This window comes from Globicephala melas, chromosome 8 (assembly GCF_963455315.2).
Source record: "Globicephala melas chromosome 8, mGloMel1.2, whole genome shotgun sequence".
In the NCBI taxonomy this organism is placed as follows: Eukaryota; Metazoa; Chordata; class Mammalia; order Artiodactyla; family Delphinidae; genus Globicephala; species Globicephala melas.
The window spans coordinates 69,881,233-69,903,643 of record NC_083321.1 but is presented as its reverse complement, the minus strand read 5'-3'; the positions used below and the strand labels follow the sequence as shown (position 1 = coordinate 69,903,643).

The 22,411-nt window shown below is 45.1% G+C and overlaps 1 protein-coding gene across 2 annotated transcripts in view; it reads right to left on the bottom strand.

Moving 5' to 3' along the window:
* AMOTL1 (angiomotin like 1) overlaps positions 1-22,411 on the bottom strand; it is a 133,040-nt gene that overhangs the window by 43,329 nt on the left and 67,300 nt on the right. For both annotated transcript variants that reach the window (XM_030883738.2, XM_030883743.3), the window contains exons 4-6: positions 9,260-9,551; positions 1,751-1,895; positions 467-556 (exon numbers count right to left, since the gene is read on the bottom strand). In XM_030883738.2, the coding sequence (XP_030739598.2) occupies positions 467-556; positions 1,751-1,895; positions 9,260-9,551 (527 nt within the window). The remainder of the gene's footprint in view (positions 1-466; positions 557-1,750; positions 1,896-9,259; positions 9,552-22,411) is intronic.

Genomic DNA, 22,411 nt, shown 5'->3' with positions numbered 1-22,411 from the left:
TTCGCAAGCGAGTGTCACCTACTGAGACGCGTGCTGGGAACATTTAGGTGGCTTCATGATGCCAGGGGCAGCCAGTCCAGAACTGCTCAACCTAGGCACACACAGAATGTGACAAAAGAGCAAATCCCACCACAGGCTTCCTTCCCTTTCCATGGGGAAAGAGAACTTTGCCTTAGACCAAGTGGCGAGTGCCAGTAAATACTCTATAATACCCATGGAGGGTATTAGGGAGAAACAGAAACTGTAGGTAAGGAGGTCGGAATAAACATTACTGAAATTAACACATCAACCTAGGCTTTGTCTCTGGCAGACCTAGGAGGGTCTCATCTTCGGCCTACAGCTTATATGTTAAATCAACAAACAAAAAGCAAGTGGCACAAAACTTACTTAAAACTAACAGGGTTCTTTCCTCAGGCCCCCAGTTTTTAAAACTACACAGTTGGGATAGGTAAGCATGGAGACTCACTCTGGGAAGCGTAAAGCCCCTCGGCCACTCTGTCTTCGTGTCCGTCATACTCCCTGCTGGACAGCTGCCTGTTGGCAGTCTCCAGTCGATCTGTGCACAGAGAGGAAACGATTACAAAGAAATGCACTTGCATTTAAGTGATCCTCCGACAGGCAAATGACCTGGGTGCTGAGAGCTGGGTAGGGAGAGATGCCCAGGGAGGAGCCCCAAATTGAACAACTCTTGGGCGGGGGGGAACAAGATGCTCCAGAACATCAAAAAGAAAAGTCCTCAGATGCCACGCTGAGCCTTTATGCAATTTAATGCCAAGGTGTGCACCGGTGGCAGGCAGCGAAGAACAGGTTCCTGCAAGGCCAGCAGAGTCCTCGAAAAGGGGTTGAGTTCCCTTGGCCTCAAACCCAGCCCTCGTCTAAACTTGATCATCAGCCCTCTGTAGCTGGGAAGCAAAAAATTAAAAATAACAATTAAATAAATACCAGGAAGCAAGTCAAGATGACCTGATGGATGAAGATTCTACTCAGTGAGTTCTAGGTTTGCTCATGCCATTTGGTCAATCTTCGTCTACTCAATTAAATAATTCAGCCTAACAAGTCTTTATTGAGCTTACATAATACCCAAGACTAAAGGGTTTGCAGTAATTAAAAAAAAAAAAAAGGTAGGTTCCAGCTACAGACTGCCAGTACACGGAGTCTTTTGACACGAGGGAACTGAAAAATGGCTTGGCTGACTGAAAGTGAAGTATAATTTCATGGGTCAGATCATTCTGCATGTTGGAGGTTGCCAAGGTCCTGTAACAGGGGGCCCCTAGCTTTCAGGAAGTTGATATATATCTACTCTTTTCACAACCATGGGCTTTTTTTTTCTCCAAGAGGGACATGTGTCTAACTCTGCCTTCTACACTATACACCAAGCAAGTGTTAACTGTTGGCTTTCAAAGAATGCAACTAAATGCCTCAGCTTGATGTGACAAGGGGTGTGCAGGGAACATTGGTCTTTTCAGACATTCCCATTCACAACACGAGTCATGTTAAGTACTTTTAAAGCAAGAAGGAGCTGCACACATACTCCCTCCCTGTCAGGGACTCGTGTATAGAGGTTGTCACTTCTCAGGCTCAGTGCTGCAACCTACAACCTACAACGTGAAAAGAACACTTCTGCTCTCTGGTGCCCCTTTCCCAGAGGCTTGGGATTTACAAGGTTATGTAACATAACTTGGGCCTGAAGTCTGGCTGTCAGCAACACGGGGCGTTTAGGGTAGAGAAAACATGAGTGAACTTGACATGCCTCGGAGGTCTCTGTTGAAATCATGGAGCCTTCGAATCTCGCCTTCGAGTTTGTTTCTCATCGCCTTGTCCAGCGACTCTCGCTTGGTGGTAGACTTGACCAGGCTCTCATAGGCTTCCGAGATTCTCTGAAGTTCTTTTTCAAACTGAAAGAAAGAAGCAGCACGAAAGTGAGACTTCTGACATTCCCACCCGTGCCTTAGCTATGCTGATTCTTGGATGCTCCAGTTGTGAAGGCTGTATCTTCAATGCAGCCTTTCTGTGTCTTAAGTTTGTCTACCAAATCCTGCAACCGACTTCACCACCCCCCCATCTGTCTCCCAGCACCATGTTAGGATCCTGTGAATTACAGACTCACAAGTCTGGTGGGACCATCTGATGTCACCTGGTAATAGTCTCTTGGTACAAATATCAGGAAGGGGTGAATTTAAACATAACTTAGGACTTCCCTGGTGGCGCAGTGGTTAAGAATCCACCTGCCAATGCAGGGGACACGGGTTTGAGCTCTGGTCCGGGAAGATCCCAATTGGTGCAGAGCAACTAAGCCCACGAGCCACAACTACCGAGCCACGTGCCACAACTACTGAAGCCCACGCGCCTAGAGCCTGTGCTCCGCAACAAGAGAAGCCACCACAATGAGAAGTCCACGTGCTGCAATGAAGAGTAGTCCCCGCTTGATGCAACTAGAGGAAGCCCGTGCGCAGCAACAAAGACCCAACACAGCCAAAAAATAAAATAAAATATAATGTTTAAAAAATAATAAACATAAAATAAACATAAACTGCTTATATTAAGTATGGCAATTTACAACTATCATTATTTTTCCTAGTTAATGTGAGGAAAATATTAAAGTACAGGAAAACTAAAGGATCACAAGTAGAACCCTAATTTCCTGACTCCAAGTACAGTGCTCTCCTGAGACCCTCCTACCCATCCCCAAAGGAACATAAAATCCACACGAAGAGAGGTTTCATCGCTTAGCCTGTTATCCCTTTGTCTATGAAATTATCTATATAAAGGACTAATGGATTTGTATCTAACTGTAAACCATAGAAAACCTCTTTATATGTGGGAGTTGGAAGACATGGGATAAAAACCAATATATATATATATATTTTTTTGTATTTCACAAAATCAAGAGCTGTAACTGGGAGAGCCTTTAATCTACGACATATATAAATCTATAACAAGTAGCTATAACTGATATAAAAGGAGTCTAACATAACAGCACGTTTTATAGTAGAAATTAATAAATCCCATTTTATTGTTGTGTAACATAAATGCAGGAGAAAGGGTAAAGAGTACCCGCAAACCTGGCTACCAAAAGTTGGAATCAGAGGCAAAGTGGCAGGGTTGAGAACACTAGCGCCTCTCCCTGGGCACCAAGAGAACTGCACCGTGTTTTGGTCCCTCCATGGAGAGCTATGTCACCATAAGGCAGACACCCCGACTGCCGGAACTCCAATTGCCCAGATCAAAAAGTCCCTGCTGAGACTCCTATAAGTAATACATCCCCTGACAGATACCTATTGCACACTTACTATGTGTCTGGGTGCCAAGGAAACGGATATAAGACAATTCCTGGTCTTTAGGGTCTCACAGCCTGGAGCTGGCCTGTATGCAGATACATACGCTTCTACAGTGCAATGTAACAAGGGGTGTGGTGATTTAATGCTATGGTAGCCTAGAGACAAAGTTATTAATTTGGCAGGGGTGAGAAGGGGTTTCTTTAAAAAAGATTTCAGAGAAAATGCCATTTAAAATGAGTCCTGAGGGATGAACAGGAATTTGCCAAGCAGAAAAGAAAAGGCCAAAGGGCTTTGGCATTCTCTGCAGAAAACAGGGAATGACCCAAGACAGAGAGCCACGAAGGAAAGTGCATGTCTCTGACACGACAGGTCATCTGGGGATGACAGCAAGGGGCAAGTGGCCATAAGGAAGGACTTTATGGGCATAGGTAATTGTTGCGGGGGGAGAGCCTGGGGAGGGGACAGAAGCATAAATCGCACCTGAGGTTTTATGGAGATCATATTAAAGCATGGGGTTGCAGGGTGGGTGTAGGGAGGGAAGGCAGGAGAAAGGAGTCCAGGCAAGAAGCGAACATAAACAGTTTAATGACAGGACAAGGGCATGAACCCAGATAACTAAAAGGACAAATTCCAAAGACACTGAAGAGTAGAATCAATAGGTCTCCGTGACTGGTCTGGACGGTAAGGGAGAAAGGAATCACAGACATTCATAGCTTAGAAGACAGAGTAACAAGACTTAACCAAGATAAATGATAAGAGAACAGGTTTACCTAAACCAAAAGTCTGGTTTTGGAGATACCATGTCTGAATTGCCTGCAGAACAGTTAGCAGGAAAGAGACGGGTCTGAAAGTCAGGTGGGCAGTTGTTTCACTGTGCGTAGATGACAGACGAAGTCACAGAGTGAGACCACTTAGGGAGATCAACAGAAGATCAGAGGGCCAAGGGTGGGAGCGCTGACACTGCAGGAGAAGGCGAGGCAGGAGAACCCAGGAGAGAGAGACTGATGCCAGGGGTGCCATTGCAGCCAGGAACCCAGAAACTTAAAGAAGGAGACCGGATGTAGTCAATGCCCTGGAGGTTACAGACGAAGCCAAGACACATCTGAGGGCTTCCACCACACATCTGGTGGCGCAGTGGTTGAGAGTCCGCCTGCCAATGCGGGGGACACGGGTTCGTGCTCCGGTCCAGGAAGATCCCACATGCCGCGGAGCAGCTGGGCCCGTGAGCCATGGCCGCTGAGCCTGCGTGTCCGGAGCCTGTGCTCCGCAACGGGAGAGGCCACAAGAGTGAGAGGCCCGCGTACCGCAAAAAAAAGACACATCTGAGAAGAGGTGGGTGAAGAGGCTGGAGGGCATCAGGCCTTCTGCTCAGTGGCCTCCAACCAGGGAGGGGCCCAACGCCAAGGCTCCCTTCGGCACCAGGAGATGTTCCCAAAGGCCTCCTCATAGCAGAGTTGGTTGTTCCACAGTCCCGTCATTTCTACAAAGCCTTTCTATCTCTTGCAAAGATATCATGAATGATTGGTCATGTGGCAGCAGAAAGAACAGCATGTCCTGAATCCTGTTCACAGTCCTACCGCAAATTATGCTCCTTCCTTTTAATGTTGTTTTCAAAAGAGATGGCTCCAAAACATACCACCATTTCTACGCTAATTCCATCTGTAAAAGGTGGCCTTGGTTTTTGGACAGTAGGACCATCCCCATCTAGACCGAAGGCATCACCTAGTCTCCAAGGGAGCTGAGGGCACCAAAAACCCTGAGGTGTCGACCCTGAGACAGTGCTCGTGCTGCAAGCCCAGGGCAACTAGGATGCCTTCCGCAACTAGGCCACCCATAGGAACTTCCCTCCATCTGATTTCACGTACTTTCATCTGTTGTATTCACCTGACTGGAATCCTCATGCATTTTGTGTCTCTCATTTGACTGTCAGTTACTTGAGGGCAGAAACAGTCCCTACAGCCCCAGACCTGTGCCTTCTTATGACAAAAGTACTGACTGTTTACTCAATCTTTATATTTATAACTCCTAAAGACAGACTTGGACATTGATCAAACTACACCTGGCTGTGGATTCTTTCCTTTCATGAAAAGAACTTCCGTCCGCACGCTATAAAGGGAAACTGCAGCGTCCCCAAGACAGCATAGTTTACCGTCTCAGCTACTCAGGCAGACAGGAACTGGGATAGGGTTATGTGCTTGTAGCTACCAAGAGAGAAAGGGCAAGGGTCATACTTCTGGACAACGTATTTCCTGTAAGAAGCGATACCTGTCGTGGTGGAGACAGATGAGTCTCCTTCAGTGTGACCGGAGAGGACAGAACTACGACTAAACGCGGCAACTTAATGAGATGAGACTGTAATTCAACATATGGAAGAATTTCCTAACTACCTTTCCCAAAAGTCTACCCAGTAGTGAGCTTCTCTTTTCTAGCAACATTCAAGTAAAAAATGAACAACTTCTTTTCGGAGACATGAAGCAAGGGTTTCTAAGGGGTGGGAAACTGGACTAGAATCATTTTCATAATTTTTAGTCTAAAGCTCTACAGTTTCTGACTGCACACTCCTTCAGAACTCCTCTTTCCACACCCTCTTCTTCACATCGGCAGCTCCACAACATCTTAAGTTCCCCTTGATGTGTGTTAGAGGTGAAGGGAGGTGGAAAGGCTGCCTTTGATATACAGACATCTGGGCCAGTTCAGAGTCTGAGGATGACCGTGTGAAGAGGATACTGGGTTTGCCTCCACAGCTCCCAGCCTCTCTTCCAGCCTAGACATCAGGAAGCTCTTAGGCCAGGCTTGCAGGATCCCCCAAAATCACATGGAGAAGCACTCCCTGGCCCAGAAACAGAACTACGAGCAGAGGGGAAAGCCTCACACAGCTTTCACCGGCATTGCTGCCACGAAGCAAACGCACAGAAAAGTGTCCAGAGAAAATCTCAGCCCTTCCCAGCTCTAGAAACTGGCTTGTTCCCTGATACCTTCGCAGGCACAGCTCAGGGACCTACAGAATCGAAGACAGGCCTGCCATCCAAGCCTCAGACTGCCCAATCACAGCCACCTCTGTTTCGCTGACAAAAGAAGAGGGTCTTTGCTAAAGCAAGCCTGGGGGAACGGTAAACATGGCGCCTTGTCCCTTCAAACGTCCATCTCCACCCTGATGGCTTCTGAGGCCAACCAGCTCATAGTCTGGTCCAGCTGGAAATTCCATCCATGAACTATGTTTCAGGGAAACTGGGAGGAAAAAGAAGCAAAATGAGTGCCCAAAAGGAAATAATGAAAAACCACTGCTATTTCTGGGGGTCCCCAGCCACCATTCCAACACTAACAGGGATAATCACCGCCTTGTGCCTCTCTGGAAACGGGTCTTCATTTCCAGGCGGTACTCTGGCAGCCTCTGAGTTTAGTCGTCGTTTCCCGTTGTGCTCCTGGCTCAGTGCACACAGGCTAAGCACCACAATTAAAAATTCATCTATTTTTGGTTCTGCCCTGATGATGAATCTCTGCGAGTGCTCCCGAAGCTGTGAGGAAGGACTCTAGGTTGGACGTTCCTGCCAGCACAGGGCAGCCACATCCTACGGTGCAGCACTGTGGTTCCACCCAAGCTGGGGTGGCTAGGATGACCTCGGGAACACAAGCCCTCAACTGTCGAGTCACGATTTCATGCAGCTCTCTTTCTCTTGACCCTAGCTGCTGAGAAGAGCTGCGGAACTTAGTGATAAAGATGGCAAGTAGCCATCAAAACCTGAGATTTCAAATTGGCAATTCCAGTTCGACATATGACAGGTTAATGAAATATAATATTTATAGAACCATTCATAACTTTCAAGGGACTGAAGGAGTCTGGGAATCCAGAAGGGACACAGCTTTTGATTTTTCTCCTTAAGTCATCAAAATGCTTTTGGTCACAAAGTTTAAGAGTCATCCCCTGTGCAGGGAAAATGAATCACTGGGAGGCTGATTTTGGTTTTCAAAATAGAAATGGGCATCAACATCAGGAAATAGATGTATAGGGGACTTCTGTGGTGGTCCAGCGGTTAAGATGCCATGCATCCAATGCTGGGGGCGCAGGTTCGAACCCTGGTCGGGGAAATAAGATCCCACATGACGCGCGGCCAAAAAAAAAAAAAAAAAAAAAAAGATGTATGTTACAGGCCAATAAAAAAGTGTATCTTAATAAAAAGTCAACAAAGAATAACAAGACCTCACAATTTATGCATCCTCCCTGCAACTGTTCAAAACTGTCCATGGAAAAGACAGAGAACCACACTCTGCCCTCATGTGAGTCTGCTCGGCTCCTGAAAGCGTCTGCCATAGGGCTTCATCAGGGAGAAGAAAAACATTACTGATTTCCCAGAAAATGCTGAGTTGGCCCTTCCCAATTTTCAGACTGTACCAGGAAAGAAGCTGCCCCAGGAAGCATCAGAGGCAAGCCTGGGCCTAAGCAGTGACTTCCAGCCAAGGCCAGGAGGCAGCACGTGTTTCCCAACTTCTAAGGGTATGACCGAGGCTGGGAGTGAGGCCGCCATTCTTAGGCAGCCCGCTGGTTCCCGGCTCTCATTTGTTCCCCTCCAATAAAGGCAGCCAGAGTTCTCCGGGCCAAGCCTGGTCTTGACTCCAGGGAGTTCCAGACCCTCTCGGTGGAAGCTCTGCACAAATGAGCTGGGGCAGGTCCTGTCTGTGAATGTTTGCATCATTCCACCCACTGCTCCCAGCCGACTGCTGCCAGCCCTCAGGGAATCACAGGGGCTGACTGTTCTGACTCCCGGACCAGCAGAAAGGCCAGGCTTAACTGAGAGATCAACACTGCACAGTGAACACCATGGGCCAGCCAGGAGCATGTCCTGTTACACAGAACCAAGTGGCAATGCTTCTGTAGCCAGGTGAGTTTACATTCTCACTCTTTCTCTTTACAAAAGCGACTGCCCAGGACAGAGCACGCACCCAGACTTATGAGAAGCCTTCTACCACACATGCCTCCTTGCTTCCAGAAAGGAAACTCGAGTGCCCTGGGGCTCTGCTGCCCAAAAAGATCCTATGACTGGGTGGGATAGGGAGGGTGGGAGGGAAACGCAAGAGGGAGGGGATATATGTATACGTATAGCTGATTCACTTTGTTATATAGCAGAAACTAACACAACATTGTAAAGCAATTATACCCCAATGAAGATGTTAAAAATAAATAATAAATAAAATTTAAAAAAAACAAAAAACAAAAAAAATTGCTTAAAAAAAAAAAAAAGATCCTATGACTTTTGCCCCTCACCTCTTCCTTTCTACCTGCAGCATTTCAGGTGCTGGCATGTGGGTCATCATGAAATCACTGCCTGTGATTTCACTCTCGCTGGATGTCTTCCTGCTGACTTTGGCTTTCAGTGTAAAGCCCTAAGAATGAAGGCTGCTGTACATCCTAATATTCCCATGACAATGACACAGGTTGGAATTACGCAGCATCTCCCCACCTGTTAAGTCATAGCATAAGGAGAGCACGCAGTAACCTGTACTCTGCCCTCAGCGCTGAGACATCGCTGCTTTTTGCAGAAACCAGCTAATGAAACCAACATGGCAATCACAAGGTTCCTGTCTGAGATCCCAGATTGAAAGGAAAAACCTGTCTCTCTCAACTCACTACTTTGTGTTACTCTCGGTGTCCCCTTTTCCACACTGTCCATCTGGGGAAATGCTACTCAGCCTCTGAGTCTCAGGTCCAGGGGCACCTCTGCTGCCCCTCCTGCAGCCTCTTGACATCCTACTGCAGGTTTAACTTAGGCAACTCTACCCCTTTTGGACTATAAGCTCCTCCAAGGCAGGCACTGTGGCATATTTATTTTTGTCTCCCTAAAGCCTTGCTCGGTGCCTGGCATAAAAAGGGGTCTAGTTAAACTTTGGCCAGTGAGTCAGGGAGTCAACCCCCCATGGGCAGGTAAGGAATTGTGTTCCCCTTCCAGAGAACTTTCTCCCTCCCCTCCCCTAGGGAAGTCCGGTACCTTGTGGAGCTTGTCGGTGTTGTCGTAGTAACCCTGAAGTTCCTGGTGCAGCACCCGGTTCTCCTCCGTTAGGATCTCCACCATCTGCTGGGCTCGCTCCACGATCGCAAATGCATCCGGACCAAGCTGCTGGCTGGGGGAGGCGGCTGGCGTGGGCTGCGAGGCTGCCAGGGTCATCGGAGGTGGAGGTGGCAGGGACACCGAGTGCAACGGCCCGCTGACGGAGGAGTTCTGGGAGGACATTGGGCTGTGCTGCTGCACCGTTGACGGGAAAGGAAGCTGGCAGGGGCGGCTGCAAGGGAACAGAAGACCAGCAGTCAGACCCCAGGGCCGTGGTGGGGAGAGGAGGGAAGCCCAACCACACGGGCACTATGGCTGGTTTCTACTGCCAGGGGTCATCACTGACGCACGGTCCAAGCTAGGTTGACTGAAGCAGCTTCAACCCTCCATCCCACAGATATTTAATGTGCTCTCCCCATCGGAATCAGCACTGCTCTGGTCACTGAGGAAAGAGTGGAACAGACAGACAAGGTCCCTGTTCTCATGAAGCTTACGTTCTCGGGGAGAGAGACCGGCATACCATCACATGATAAACACACAAAGCCAGGTACTGACAAGTAATGAGCCCTCTCCAAAGAATCAGGGGGACAGGGACAGGGAATGACTGAGTGGCTAGGTCATACCGAAAGGTCAGCGGTGGATGCTTGAGTCGAAGTCTGTTGACAGACAGGAGGAAAGAGTGGTTGGGGGCAGGGGGTAGAGAAGTGGGAAAAGTGTTCCAGGTAGAGGAATCGCCTGCGAGTGGGGCTTAAGGCAGGACTTAGAGGAGAAGATCAGCTGGAAGAAAGCAAGTCGATACAGAGCACAGCCAGCAAAAGCAGCACAGGCTAAGGCCAGCGGGATGGGCGAGGGTCCTTGTGAGCCAAGGCCAGCCCTTCCCTTAGAGTGCGAAGGGGGGCTGGTGGGGGAGCTGCTTCCACTCTGAGTGGCATGTAGATGGGATGTACGTTGGCAAGGATGGACCAAAGGTGCCCAGTGAGGAGGCCTGGGTGTGGTCAAGGTGAGACCTAACGAAGCCTCAGAGGGTAGCAGCAGAAAAGAAATAGTACATGGATCTGGGGTATGTTTTATTTATATTACGTATGGGGAGAGGGAAAGTGAGAAAAAATTTTAAATTACTCCTAGATTCTGGGGTCCACACAAATGGACAGGGGTACCATTTAATGAAATGGGAAAGTCTTAGGGAAGGAACAAACTTTGTGTGTTCTGATTTGCTGAGATAAGGAGGTCTGAGGATCAAAAGTCTGATTTTAACCAGGTTAAAAAGAACACACAGGGCTTCCCTGGTGGCGCAGTGGTTGGGAGTCCGCCTGCCGATGCAGGGGACACGGGTTCGTACCCCGGTCTGGGAAGATCCCACATGCCGCAGAGCGGCTGGGCCCGTGAGCCATGGCCGCTGTGCCTGCGCGTCCGGAGCCTGTGCTCCGCAACGGGAGAGGCCACGGCAGGGAGAGGCCCGCGTACCGCCAAAAAAAAAAAAAGAACACACAGAGGTGCCCCTTGATGGTTCAAATTCTGGGTACCAGCTCCTTTACTAGAATTTCCACCTCCTGTTGCCCCTCCCTACCGATCCCCTCCTCACGATTCTGTTAACCTGTTTCATAAGAATCATTATATTTTCTTTCAGCCTAAGCTAAGGGCTCCTAACAACAACTTCTATAGGTATAAACGGCAAAGACTGTCTTGGCCTCTACTTTTCCAACCACGGCTGTCGCTCTTCTGCAGACTTGGGAAAAATGGTTTTCTTGCTGTCCCCTTCAACCTTTAGGTCTCAGTCTGGGAACTGGGGTGCTAAGAATTATCAGCAAGCCCCAAATCATCCACTTTCTATATCAAGGGGTTGAGATCCTTCTACTCCGTAACAGTTTCCTGTGCCACTTCCCATTACTTGTGGCCATCCGTGGCCAAAACTCTCAGAGCTACTACGCTTTTTCTCGGGAGCTCATCTGGCCTTATATTTCCTTTTGAGTATATTTGCTGGAATGTTTTTGGACCCTGTCAGCCTCCATAGCTCTCATTTTGTAAGTATCTCTTAGGGCATTTTAAGCATCCTCTGAATGCTGACTCCTGGCAGCTAAATGTCAAACTCTAGCAGAACAGTTGACAATGGTCACCTTAGCCCTCCCTACATGGACGCAGTTACTCCTAAAAGTAACGCAGTTACTCCTAAAGACGACCTCAAAAGGAACCCAGCAGATCCCACCAGAGTGACTAACCACAAGCTCTGCTCTGGTAAGCAATGTCAGAGCACTCCACCGGGGCTTAGGAGATAGTTCCCAACTAGATTTCCTTATGCCTTCGATCTAGGCGCCCCATCCATTCCATGTTAAAATAGCTGGGATCTAAGTTCCCCAAGTCAAGGTAGAGAACCATGGAGCTCAATGTGGTTCTTTCTTCCTTAAGTGTCTCAGATTTCAGGAAGGAGTGCTGTCGATGGGGAAGTGTAAACCCTCCCTCCTCCCTCCCTCTCCACACCTATCATTGAATACTTAACTATCTGGCCGTTATGAAATAAAACATTTCTGCATTCTGATGAATTTGTGCCCCTTCCACACTGAAGTGTATGTGAATATGTGTCGCCCTGTGTGTATGAGGAGGTCTGTGTGTACAAAGTCCAACTCCATAGCGAGAGTGAGATGCCCCTGGTTGCTCTTCACAACGCCCAACTTTCACCCCAGATCACAGGACCTCCTATCAGTCGTGGACCCAGAAAACCATAGATCCTTAGTGAGTACGTGCATTCCCACAGGCTGGCTAAATACTACGGTGCAATTTTCATGGATAAGAGGTTACCTTGGCAAGAGACAAAATGCCACAAATTACACTGCCTCAATTCAAAGGCAGACACCCATCCCTACCTCCTCGGTTCTCCCTTCTCACTTCATCCAACGCAAATGACAAGCATGGCGCGTCTCCTTGGAGCTGAAGTGGGCACAGGTGAGGCATCTGGGCTTGCCTTTGACCCAGGCAGCTTCAGGTGGGGCTTCTACCTTTTAACATTTATTGGGCTCTGGGATTTGGAACTCACAGTCAGTGATGGGCTTATCTTCTCGGTCATCCTTTTCCTTTATATAACAAAAAGGGAGGTTTTTCATAATGCCAGCCTAAGCCATCCGCGACAGTGACGAGTTACCTGAGTGGCAATGCAGGAAAAGGGTGTCTGCCAAGCTTGGAGACAGAAAGAATGGGTTTTTCAAAATGGGAAGTCTTCTATTAAATAGAGAACACCGGCCTCACAAAATAACTCGGTGACACATTCAAGAAGCACCGTATTACAATGGACGACGTGCAGCCAGGAGGGCAAACCTCTGTTCCGTGGCTTCGCTACTCAGCCAGCTGGGGCTGGTAGGCTCAAAGGTCTGTACAAGGCAAATCTGGCTGAGGGTAATGAAGAGGAAAGAATGGTGGGGGAGGGCCGGAAAATGTCACGATCATACCAGTGCTATGAAACAAGCTACCCCCAGCTTCCAAAGATAACGCCACCAGCAGGATCAGCCTCCAGCAGGATAAACCCTTCCTCGTAAGGGACACAAAGAAAAGGGAAAAAGAGGAGAAGGGAACCAACATTTACTGAGAAACTACTTGTGACTAGAATTCTATGCCACAATCTTCAATTTGTGAGCCTGTTCCTCCTGTTAGAAAGTGAAGGCAGAGAGCTAGGTTACTTGACATCACGTGTCTCCCGGAACCATCCACCACCTGGCTTATTGTTAAAGGACTTACGGAGTTAATATGTATAAAGCCAGGCACAAATTAAGCAGTGGACGAATGTTAGCTATTATCACCATTATTGTAATTATCATCATCTATATCCCAGAGCCTAGCCCTGAGTGTGGCTTTCATGAGCAGTCCGATCATCTTTTTCTGTTATGGCTGACATTTACTGGGCACTTTTTACGTACCAGTCACTGTGGTACGCACCACTACATGCGTCATCTCATTTTGACCTTTACGATTGCCTTATAAAACAGGCATCATTGTCAAGTCTCTGTATTTAGATGAGAACACAAGGCACAGGATGGTAAGTAACCTGCAAAATGGAACAGAGATCATAGAAACATAAAGGAGATCAAAGCCCAGGCTTTTCAGTTTCTGAGTCCTTGTAGTTCACTCTTTCCCTGAACAGACCCGGTGAAAGCAGGGAGGGAAGGCAGCCAGCCCTTGTCCTCTGCTCCCGCGTTCCTGTGGCTCAGTCTGAGCCACCACCACATCCATGACTCATATCCTAACAACAGCATCACAGCTTTTTGTAGGCTTGAGCCACCTCGGGAGAAGCATGAAGGCTAGAAACCTGCCCCTGAGTTGTCCTCTTGGACTGTTACTTCCCTTCAACATTATTATGTTTCATAGGTTAATGTCCCTTCTACAGAGAGCATTCAACTCACATTTATTGAGGGTCTATGCCATCTGCCAGTTAGCACATTTCATCACCTTGCTTAATCCTCACACAAACCAAGGCAGGACCACCAACAGGTCCTGCTCCTTTCTCAAGGAACCAAGTGAGCCTTGGGACACCACAGAAAGCGACCTCTTCCCACATGCCACTGGACTGACCAGTTATTTAAATACGTCTGAGCAGGGCTGAAAAAGCCTCTTTGCCCCAAGCCCACAGTGATGTATTAGAAACAAGAATCAAGGAGCATTTAAAGAGCCACATCTAAGAGACAAAATAGGGGGTCATACTGGGAAGTCGTGCAGGCTGGTCTTCCATCGTCAGTGACTTGGACCACGCCAGGCATAGCCTGACCCCAGAATCTGCACCCGCTTCTTACTTCCAAACTTACAACCTTGCCTGAATCACACACCTGACAACCTACCTTCTCTTGAATTTTTAAATACAATATTATTTAATTTTTTATGCATGTGTGTATTATTCTCCCTAATTATTAGCATGCATGTTTTTCTGAGGGTAGAAAAGCATGACTTATATTAAGTTGGTACCCAGTACATTTTTGTCAATTGATTTGGCCCCTGAACCCAAGAGCAAGTTAGGAGACCATATATGCTCGATGCACTTTCAAAGACTGACTCAACCTTCAACAATGTTTTATTAAGGAAGAGACCTCTGGTATTTAGATTTGTTCTGGATCACATAGGTAGAATCTCCAATCATGACATTGCCAATATAATAACATAGCTCCAAGTCACTGCCGTTCTCATGTATTGAGTGGTCACAAAATGCAGCTCAAAACTGGAGTGCCAATGTTATTTGGACTGGGGAAACGAGGTCATTGGAGACAGCTAATCAACATCCATTTGCTTCTCTCTGCATACAGTAAGGCTTCATAAATAAGCTTGTTTAAATGTATGTGTTTACATTATACCTGTACTAAATGTGCCATGAATAGCACTTTACATCCACTGTCATTTCATTCTCACAAGCTTGGGCATTCCCTGCTCTCACACCATATATTATTATTCTGTTTTTAAAGTATGCAAACTAAGGCTCAGAGGATCACAAACCAGAGATCTCAGTCTTTATAAAGCAAAACAATGGGCTATGAACTGGGGGTTGGAACCCGCATACTCCCACCACACCAGGGCTTTTGCCCCATGTTGGTACAGGAGAGCACTGTTCCTTAATATGGGGTCTCTTTTCCCTGCTTCTGCTTCCTTCCAGCCAAGTAACCACGGGCAAGTTTTTAACTTCTTCGTCACCTTTAAATGGCGATGATAACAGTATCTACCTCAAGAGTTGTTGTGAGAATTAAATGAGATAATGCATGTAAAGCACTGCACATAGTGTCTATCATTAGGAAACTATTGATACTTAATAACTGCTAGCCTCTGCTATTATCACACACTGCTAACGGGTGTTAGGAGAAAGGCAAGGGACAAATGCACCCTTGGGTGTCGCTTCCTCTTCAAACACTATGTGTTGAGAATCCCAGTCCCTAACACTAAAGCTTCAACAAGGAATAAAAGCAAATGCTAGCACCCTAGAATCTTCCATTTCTGAACTATTTGCTTGCAGTGCAATGCAGAACAAGGGTATAAAGGTGATGCCTGTACACGTCGGGATACTCTCTCTTGAACACAGATTCTCACTTTCTTCTAGACCTGTGCTGTCCAAAATAGTAGCCACAAAGCACACGTGGTTACTGAACACCTGAAACGTGACTCATCTGAACTGAGATGTGCAGGAAGTGTAAAAGGCACATCAAAGTTTGACGACAGTACAAAAAATGTAAAACATCTCATTAATAGATTTTTATGTTGATTACCTGTTGAAATCATAATATTTTGCATATAATGGGTTAACTAAAACATGTATCTAAAAATATGTTTTTAAATGGATTAACTAACTGTATGGAGGTTCCTTAAAAAACTACAACTAGAGTTACCATATGATCCAGCAATTCTACTCCTGGGCATATATTTGGAAAAGACACATGCACCCCAATGTTCATAGCAGCACTATTTACAATAGCCAAAATATGGAAGCAACCTAAGTGTCCGTTGACAGATGAATGGATAAAGAAGATGTGGTATATAAGCACAATGGAATATTACTCAGCCATAAAAAAGAAAGAAATAATGCCATTTGCAGCAATATGGATGGACCTAGAGATTATCATACTAAGTGAAGTAAGTCAGACAAATATCATATGACATCACTTGTATCTGGAATCTTATAAAATGATACAAATGAACTTATTGACAAAAAACAGAAATAGACTCAGACATAGAAAACAAACGGTTACCAAAGGGGAAGGCAGGGAGGGATAAATTAGGAGTTTGGAATTAGCAGATACAAACTACTATATATAAAATAGGTAAACAACAAGGTCCTACTGTATAGTACAGGGAACTATATTCAATATCCTGTGATAAACCATAATAGAAAAAAATATTTTTAAACAATGTATATATGTATGTATAACTGAATCACTTTGCTGTACAGCAGAAACTAACACAACACTGTAAATCAACTATACTTCAATTTTTAAAAATGGGTTAACTAAAACATGTTTTTTAATTAATTTCACCTGTTTCTTTTAACTTTTTAAAAATGTGACTGTAGGAAAAATTTTAATTAGATATGTGACCCAGATTACACTTCTTTTAAGGATGTCAATATCTTTATTTTTTTTTAATTTAGCCATTTTATTTTTTTTTAATTTTTATTGGTGTGTACTTGATTTACAGTGTTGTGTTCGTTTCTGCTGTACAGCAAAGTGAATCAGTTATACACTGATTCTTTTAGATTCTTTTCCCATATAGGTGATTACAGAGTATTGAGAAGAGTTCCCTGTGCTACACAGTAGGTCCTTATTGGTTATCTATCTTATATATAGTAGTGTGTATGTGTCAATCCCAATCTCCCAATTTATCCCACCCCTTCTTTCCCTCCTCACATTATATTTCTATTGTTGAGCACTGCTCTAGTCCACATTGCATGAACACCAAAAGGCCTCATTTTGGAGATAATTCCAGAAATCAGTGAGCAACAAAACAATTCATGCAAACAGACTAGCAGTCCCCACTCTACTGTCCCCAGATCCCCAAGCATCAACGGTGATCAGCAGGCTATATTCAATGTATTAAACTATATATTTATCTACAGTTAGGCCATCATGCTAACATTTAATAAATATGGCTTGTGTGACTGACAAAAATTGTCCAAAACACAACAGGAAAAGAAACATCAATGGATAAACAGATGAAGGATATGATCAAGTAATTCAGAAGAGAAAATGCAAACAGCTAAATACATTTCCTAAAGCAAACTTATTAGTAGAGAAGTAAAATCAAAACAACTGTTTTCCATTTATCAACATTAACAATTCAGTTCAATGAATGTTTACTGAGCCTCTAAGCAAAGATTCTTTAAAATTCTCAAGATATGATACATATTAGCATTTCACCTGAGTAAAAGATAATATACAGAAAAATGACTAGAAGGAACTATGACAAAAGGTCAGAATGACTATCTCTAGGTGATGAAATTAGGGATGTTTCTTCACTCTTCATATTTTTCTGTTCTTTATACAATTTCTACAATGAACACGGATGGCTATTCAAAAAAAATTTCACTAAGTAATATATGTTAGAGAAAAATTAGAAAATAGAGAAAAATTAGAAAATAAAGATAAGCCAAAAAATCAGCAGTTATTCTAATAATCAGAGAAAGTAAACAAAATAAAATAAAAGAATTTTACAATGAGATGAAAATAACAAAGGGCTTCTTGGCTGTGAAGAGGTTCAAATTTTAAGACTTCTCACTCAATAAAAATACCTCTTATTTACCTAGAGATTTCCAGCTTAGAGTATTTTCTTATAATTTTCTAACCCTCAAAGCAACAGTGAATGGGGTATTTAACAATGGTTACAGCTGGATAATGGGACTGCAGGTAATTTCTATTTTCCTTCCTTTTTTTTTTTTAGGGAGTGGAGGAAGTGGGAGTTATCTATATTTCTAGATTTTCTACAATGAACATGTTTCATTTATGTAAGGAAGAAAATCAGTTAGTTTTAGGAAAAATCAGCTGTAACAAGTTGCACATAAGGAAACTGAGTCTCTGAGAACTTATTCAATTTGCTACAAAGTGGGAGAGCCAGGACTCAAAACCCCTCAAATCTTCTTTTCCCAAACCCACAGCCTTCCCACCTGGATCCCTTTGGCGGTGCAGACACGAGACTCATAAATGTTCAAATTGAGACTAGGGTCTTGGGTAAGCTAATATCAAAATGATTGCTATGCAGGATGCGTATGGATAATCCCCTTGTTTGGAGAAGCCACTCATTTAATGCATTGCTGCCGGAATTGTGTTAGATTTCCTGAGAAAGTAACCTGAACTTGACCCTAGCCTTTTGAAATTCCCACACTGCAGAGTTGCTTCTCACAATAAACAGGGCATTTTATTTGGCTCATCCAGCCATAATTCAGCTTAAAAATTGTACAAACTCCTGAGTTTTAATGCTGGTATTCAAAACACATGTTTAGCTGGTGGAATTTATTTTTTTTAATTTATTATTATTACTATTATTTTTTGCGATACGCGGGCCTCTCACCGTTGTGGCCTCTCCGGTTGCGGAGCACAGGCTCCGGACGTGCAGGCTCAGCGGTCATGGCTCACAGGCCCAGCCGCTCCGCGGCGCGTGAGATCCTCCCGGACCAGGGCACGAACCCACGTCCCCTGCATTGGCAGGCGGACTCTCAACCACTGCGCCACAAGGGAAGCCCTAGCTGGTGGAATTTAAATAACACTCCCTGGCCTCACTTTTGTTAAGAGCAACGCATAGTTGTTAATCCAATAGCCTTGGGTCTAGCTCACATTTTGATGCCACATAGCAATTCATTTTCATAGGTGTCTAAACTGTAAATCAGCACTTTGCAAACACACTTACTCCAAAAATCCTCCTTCCTCCTCCAGCCATTTCCAACTCAGAGTAAGACCGGACCATCAAACACTCTTCCCTGTACTACAGCACATTCCAGACCTCACGCCCACCCAGAGGTAAGACCTGCTCTTTAGCCTGTATCTTTATGCTTGTTCACGTTGTAAACTGCATTCTGGCTGCACTGTTGGATCGATGTGTGTTCTTGGGGAGAGGCTTCTCTCTCTCTAATTCACCACATGTGCCCCAGGGCTGTGTCCTCTTTGCTCCCTCCCTCCTCCCTGCACTGTCTTTTGACATGTTCCCAGAGAGCATCAGGAACTTTGACTCTATGCTAAATAAAACCACACCAGGAGGTTTATCTGGGGGAAAATGTACAGGGCATTTTTTAAAGGAAAACATGAGCGATTTGGGAGACCAGTCACACTATAGGGTCCCTCCATTAGTGCAGGAAACCGCGAGCCCCTTGCACTGATGGGAAGGATGGTGGTGGTGATGCCGGCTTCCGAAGAGAAGGAGCAAATGTGCTCTGTGGAAGGGGATCCACGGCACCGCTGGCTCTGATGTCATCTTGTAAGAAGATGCTTGTATCAGCCCAGGACAGAAGGGCTGGGTCAAACGCCACCACTCCTTGCTTTTATAGTATCTATCTACACACCAAGAATAAAATGAATACATTCATAGATGAATAAACTATCAATAAACAGTTACCACTCTTCCCTCTGCCTCTGGGAAGCTAGTAAATCAAACCCCATATGCTGAAAGGCAAGATTCAGCTAAGATAAAGGGCAGAAAAGGTAATGGACAGGCAGAAAGAGAGTGCCTTTCATTGACAGAAGTCATTTTTAGTCTTTTTCTCATACTGCCTGAAACATAAAAAATCATAAAAATCACTAAAAGAGTACGTAGCATCTTCCATAACTGAAGCCTTCTGCTAAACACAGGCTAAAGCAAACAACTCCATATACCGCTGGTATACTGCTTCACAGTCCCCGACCTCCAAATGAAAGCAAACCAAAGACAGCCGAAGCTCGCAACCTACAGCTGTCAGCAAGGTTCAGTGTGCTCCTAAGTCTTCCGAGGTATCTGGGGAGAAAGGGGATCCTGGTCCCAGGGGGGCGGAACACAGGCTGGACATCAGGTGTGACATATAAATCTGATTAGAAATTCACCGGCTAAGTGACACCAAATAAAACCGGAAATCCTTGGCCGTGGTCGAGTGTTTACACTCATGGGAGAGGCACCGTGTGGCAGAGAGGTCCAGGGCTGCACCCCGGCTCCCGCACTTCCAATCTGGTGCCCGTGACTAAGTTACTGTAACCTCTCTCTCTCAGCCTACGTTTTTATCATATCATAAATCCCCATATCATAAAATGGGGATATTCAGGGTATCCATCCCTGAGAACTGTTTTGAAGATGTAGGAGGAGGACCCACACCGTGCCTGAGGCCTATGCTACCACTGCCTCTGTTCCATTGTTACCTGAGAAGGGTGGAGATGGAGTTCCAGAAACTGGAAAAGCAGAGCAAGTATTAGAGAAAACAGGTTTTAGTTTATTCTGAAGCCATGAAAATATACAGATCATATGAACACAAAAATACCAAGGGCCAATTTTCAAAATCAAATCAATCTAACTAGTCAAATACACGGCCCCCGCCAAATTAACCAAGCTAATAATTGCAAATGAAAATTAAAAATTAACACAATTTGCCTATTACATTAGCAAAGGTTTTGTAATTATAATGACTAATGTTGGTCATAGGGCAGTGAAACAGGCACTACAATATTTTCATAAAGTTATCTGGTATCAGAAGTCATTAAATATTTAACTAAAATTTACCCAATAATTTCATTTCTAAATAATGATGCCTAAAGAAGTAAACCAAAATATGGAAAATTCGATGTGCAGGATGATGGTCTCTATACTATTTATAGAGAAAAAGATGTAAATGATATAATTTATGAAATATTATGCAGCAACAGAAAGGATGGTTATGAAAACAAACATTGTAGAAAAAAACTTGTAATACAATACTATCTAAAAAGAGCTAAGATACTAAACGGAATATAATCTATGATTACAACATGTGAAAAAATTAATTTGTACAGGAAAAATGTTAACAGTGGTTGTATTAAGAAAGTAAGATTAAATAATCTTTTAGCATCTTTAGTTTCCACTTTCGGAAATATGGACAGATTTCTTTGGAAAACAAACATACATTTGACAACTGTGCTCCAAACTGCTTTGATGAAAGTCAGATCATCCACTGGTATTCATTCGTGCATTCACTTCCATTAACGGTACAGACTGCGTAAGCCAAGTCACAACTCTTAGAAGTGCTCTGTTTCTACAAAATGTGTCAGCGTTAATATCAAAATTCTTCCTTTTCTTTATTTTTTTTAAAGCCTAATTCTCCAGAGAACAACCTGTCCAATTCTCACCTTGTCCTTATTTATATCCATTTCCACTTTCAGGTTGAAGGAAACGGAAGAAAGGGCAGGAACAAAACCAGAGTCTCTATCCATGGCCACTCATGGTCCCTGGAGGTCCCCACCAGCCACCACAGTGGGGCCAGGTCGCCCTAGTCCCTCCATCTCCCCAGCCTCACTAGCATGCTCATGAAAAAGGCCAAGGTGTGCAAGTCAAGTACACCTTGACTGGTGGTCTCTCCATGGGGTTTCCCACAAAAGGAGCCCATAAGCCACCACATCTCCCATCATTCGCAGATCAGAGTAGGTGAGAGAATTTGTAAGCTATGGTGACTCAGTAATGAAGGCAAAAGAACTCCAAGTTCTTCCTCATCTTATCTTAAGCTCTATGCTCTTTGGACCTTTCCACCTCTAGGCAAAAAGAACTGAAGTCTCGACAGGCTGATGGGTTGGATCAGAACACTGAACATTCACAACATACTGAGGCCGTTTTTGCAGCACGCGGCCCGGACGTGGACCCAGTAATCTCAGTCAGACTCAGAAGAGTCTGAGATTACTGAGTCTCTCTGACTCAGAAGAGTCTGTGATGTATTGACCCAACAGCCTGCAGCTTCCCAAACCATCACTATTAATGACAAACTGATAACCCATTAAGCATAAGGGAATGTGTCAGTGAAATTAAAAGGAGCCCTGCTCTTCTCGTGGGTCAAAGATAACTTGAACATCACACACTGCTGAACTTCAGATCCAACCCTTGGAGCTCAGGCCACACTGAAGGTGTCTGAAGCAGGGCTGGTGTGGACGCAACTTTGTTTACCCTGTCGGCCAAAGGTTGCACTGCTGGAGTCATGCTGGCTAGGCATGGCCAGGCTCACAAAGGCGCCTTGTAGCTCTGCGGCCCAGCCTCCATGGCCTGTCTGTTACGTCTTCTGGGACATTTTGATGTGTCATGTGGACCCAGCTGTCAAGCCTGGCAATCAGGTCAAATCCTTCATACATTTCTTCTTCTTTTTGATGTCATAACTTTGAGACAAATGACACCGCCCACCAATAACCGGGTAGCCCTCCAGGAAGGGCTTCCCTCCTCCCCTTGCTGTGTCTCCCACTCACAGCACATCTACTGCCAAATGACAAAAAGCAAAATGACCCACTTTATGCGTTGCCATTTAACAAAGAATAAAGCCGGGCAGAAGGAAGGAGACTTGGTCTGGGGATATTTTCACTTTCTATCAGGATCTAGAGGCTGACTTAAACAAATGCGAACTATCACAAACCGGACTCTGATATGATTCTGGGATAAACATCATGGATTATTTAGCTC